This window comes from Triticum urartu, unplaced genomic scaffold (genome assembly GCF_003073215.2).
Source record: "Triticum urartu cultivar G1812 unplaced genomic scaffold, Tu2.1 TuUngrouped_contig_6732, whole genome shotgun sequence".
NCBI lineage: Eukaryota > Viridiplantae > Streptophyta > Magnoliopsida > Poales > Poaceae > Triticum > Triticum urartu.
The window spans coordinates 5,976-8,327 of record NW_024117517.1 but is presented as its reverse complement, the minus strand read 5'-3'; the positions used below and the strand labels follow the sequence as shown (position 1 = coordinate 8,327).

General features: G+C 44.7%; 1 protein-coding gene across 1 annotated transcript; it reads left to right on the top strand.

Annotated features, from left to right (window-relative positions):
- The first annotated feature begins 10 nt into the window (after positions 1 to 10).
- LOC125531027 lies at positions 11 to 2,097 on the top strand. The gene is made up of 3 exons (XM_048695436.1): positions 11 to 249; positions 564 to 781; positions 1,281 to 2,097. Exons 1-3 carry the CDS (start codon positions 18 to 20, stop codon positions 1,863 to 1,865), a joined length of 1,035 nt encoding a protein of 344 aa, XP_048551393.1. The 5' UTR covers positions 11 to 17; the 3' UTR covers positions 1,866 to 2,097.
- The last annotated feature ends 255 nt before the right edge of the window (positions 2,098 to 2,352 follow it).

The window sequence follows — 2,352 nt, the reverse complement described above, 5'->3', positions numbered from 1 at the left end:
GCCGGATGCCTCGTGCCATGGCCGGCGGCGGCGGCGGCGGCGGCGGCGGTTCTTCTTATTCCTCTTCCACGGCGAGAGAGGAGGGGAGGGCGAGAGCGCGGGCTCGGAAGAAGCAGAAGCAGCAGCAGGAAGAGCAGGAAGACAAGGGGGCGAACCCTCTGGACCCAAGGTTCAGCGACTACGACCCCAAGGAAGGCGATTACGTCTACACCCGCTTCCAGCACTCCACGCTCGACCTCGACATGGAGTGTACGCCCCCTTTTCCCTTCCCATCTTTCGACAGTGGGTAGTTTTGTTTTTTAGTTTGGCAACCTATTTCTAGCTGTGTGTCTGATCTGAATTTAAATGCAAATCGCCCCTTATATGTGCATACATAATCCATGTTTTGCCTAACCCTAACTGAATATGAATGATGCTCCATTGCTATATGATGTTTTGCCTAACTGACTAGTGCTAGCTCTGCTAGTAGATACTGCTGAGTAGATGGACAACTAATTTTGAGGACTAGTTTGATTCATTCCTCGTTCCTCATTCATAATTTATTCTTCCTCTTCTTTTGGCAGCACCTGTTGGTGCGATGCACAATACTAACAGGGTCTTCCCAGAGGAGGGGTTCCTGTTCTGTAACTCGGCAAATATTGTCTCGGTCAGGATCTCTTCCTCCGACTATGGATACCCGCTCAATGTCTACGGCACCATCATGGCCAGGGACAGTCTTGATCGCCAACGCATCTATTTATTCCAGCGTGCCAAGGACGATTGCCAGAACATCAGCTCCAAGGTATTATTGTTTCTAACCCCGATTGGTAAATCCAACAGCTTTTTTTCCCCAGTTTTACCCCAAGTGTAATTGCGACATATATGCACTTGTTTCCTCATTCCTCGTGGCCACAGAAGCACACAACTATGTTACTCATCAAGTGAATAACTCTTCGTTGCTGCTTGTGGTTTGCATCATGTTATACGAATTTATTCATGCAGGAACACCATTCATTCTTTGATATGTATTTTTCAGAAAAAAGATGGTTTTATGTTTTGTATATTACTCCTATTTTAATAATGAACCTGGTAGACGGCTATATTAATTGTTCACATTTTGCCAAGTACTATCTAAGAAGACTAGTCCCAATACAATTAGTGTTGATTTTAAATACCACCAATACTACAATTAATTCTAGCAGTAATCGGGATGCTACTGCAATTAATCTATTCTGATAACCTTCTTTTATCATTGAAACAGAGCTAAATAAACACCGTGTTTAATCAAACTTCCTTTGCAGAATGATGTGTTGGTTTTGACTGGCCCGAAGAGGGGACTGATGATATGTGATTCAATAATCTTTGAAGTTGATCTGAAGGTCAAGGATGTGAATGGTAGAAAGGTGAAGGACGAGAGAGTTAGCAAAGGCTTAATGGAGATTAATGGCATCAAAAGACTCTCATATCCACCGAAATACCAGGTTCAAACCGAAAAACTTGTCAGCATGCACAGCACATTGGATTTGAACTACACGTTTGTAAGGAATGCGGTGGAGGGCACCGTTGAGGCGAGGATCCTCGAGGGACCTGTTGATTTCCATGGGAAAATCGTCGCTCGCACTAGCAGCTTTCCATGTGACATTGTGCTACATGATAGCGAACTTGCTGGGATGCTAACAGCTGGTGAGGGTGGGATCCTGCAAACAGCGCGCCGTGTGGTCAGTGTCTCTATTGATGAGACGCTCCTGTTGACCGTTGCTGCTGCTACCAGTGGTGTTAGCACCGTTGAGTTTACTCCAAAGCGCGGCAACTATGATGAAGAGAAAATCACTTGCGGCAACTATAAGATGCTGGTGAAGGTCACTTGGTCCATTGTGTGCTGGTGAAGGTCACTTGGTCCATTGTGTGCTGGTGAAGGTCACCTGGTCCATTGTGCCTCGTTGATTCCGTGTGTTCCTGGTTGAACATGCTATATCCAAAGATGTGTGTGCGCTGTATATGTTGTACTCCCTCCATCCCATAATGCAGTGTCAAAAAACGTCTTATATTATGAGACGGAGGGAGTACTAAGTATGTCTATGCTTTTGGTGGAAGCTTAATTATCACTGTTTCTTTGTTACCACTCTGTTCGTTACTACTGAGTGAGGTAAGAATTATCCGGCATGAGCTATGAAGTAGGCTATGAAGTAGGACGAACAGACAAAAGTGTGTGTGCATCACTTTGATTTTGTTTCAGCACTCGGGTCTTGAAAATGTGGTGTATGTAGTTCCGTTCTTTCAACGCACAGCTCTGGCACACAATGCATTGCAGAATATGCAGGATAGATAACACCAGAATGTGCATATTCTGTTGTTATATAGTACGTATATATG

Coding starts and splice junctions, on each gene's coding strand:
- LOC125531027 (XM_048695436.1), top strand. CDS start 18: ATGGCCGGCGGCGGCGGCGGCGGCGGCGGCGGTTCTTCTTATTCCTCT. Junction 250..563: donor GCTCGACCTCGACATGGAGT/GTACGCCCCCTT, acceptor TTCTTTTGGCAG/CACCTGTTGGTGCGATGCAC. Junction 782..1,280: donor GCCAGAACATCAGCTCCAAG/GTATTATTGTTT, acceptor CTTCCTTTGCAG/AATGATGTGTTGGTTTTGAC.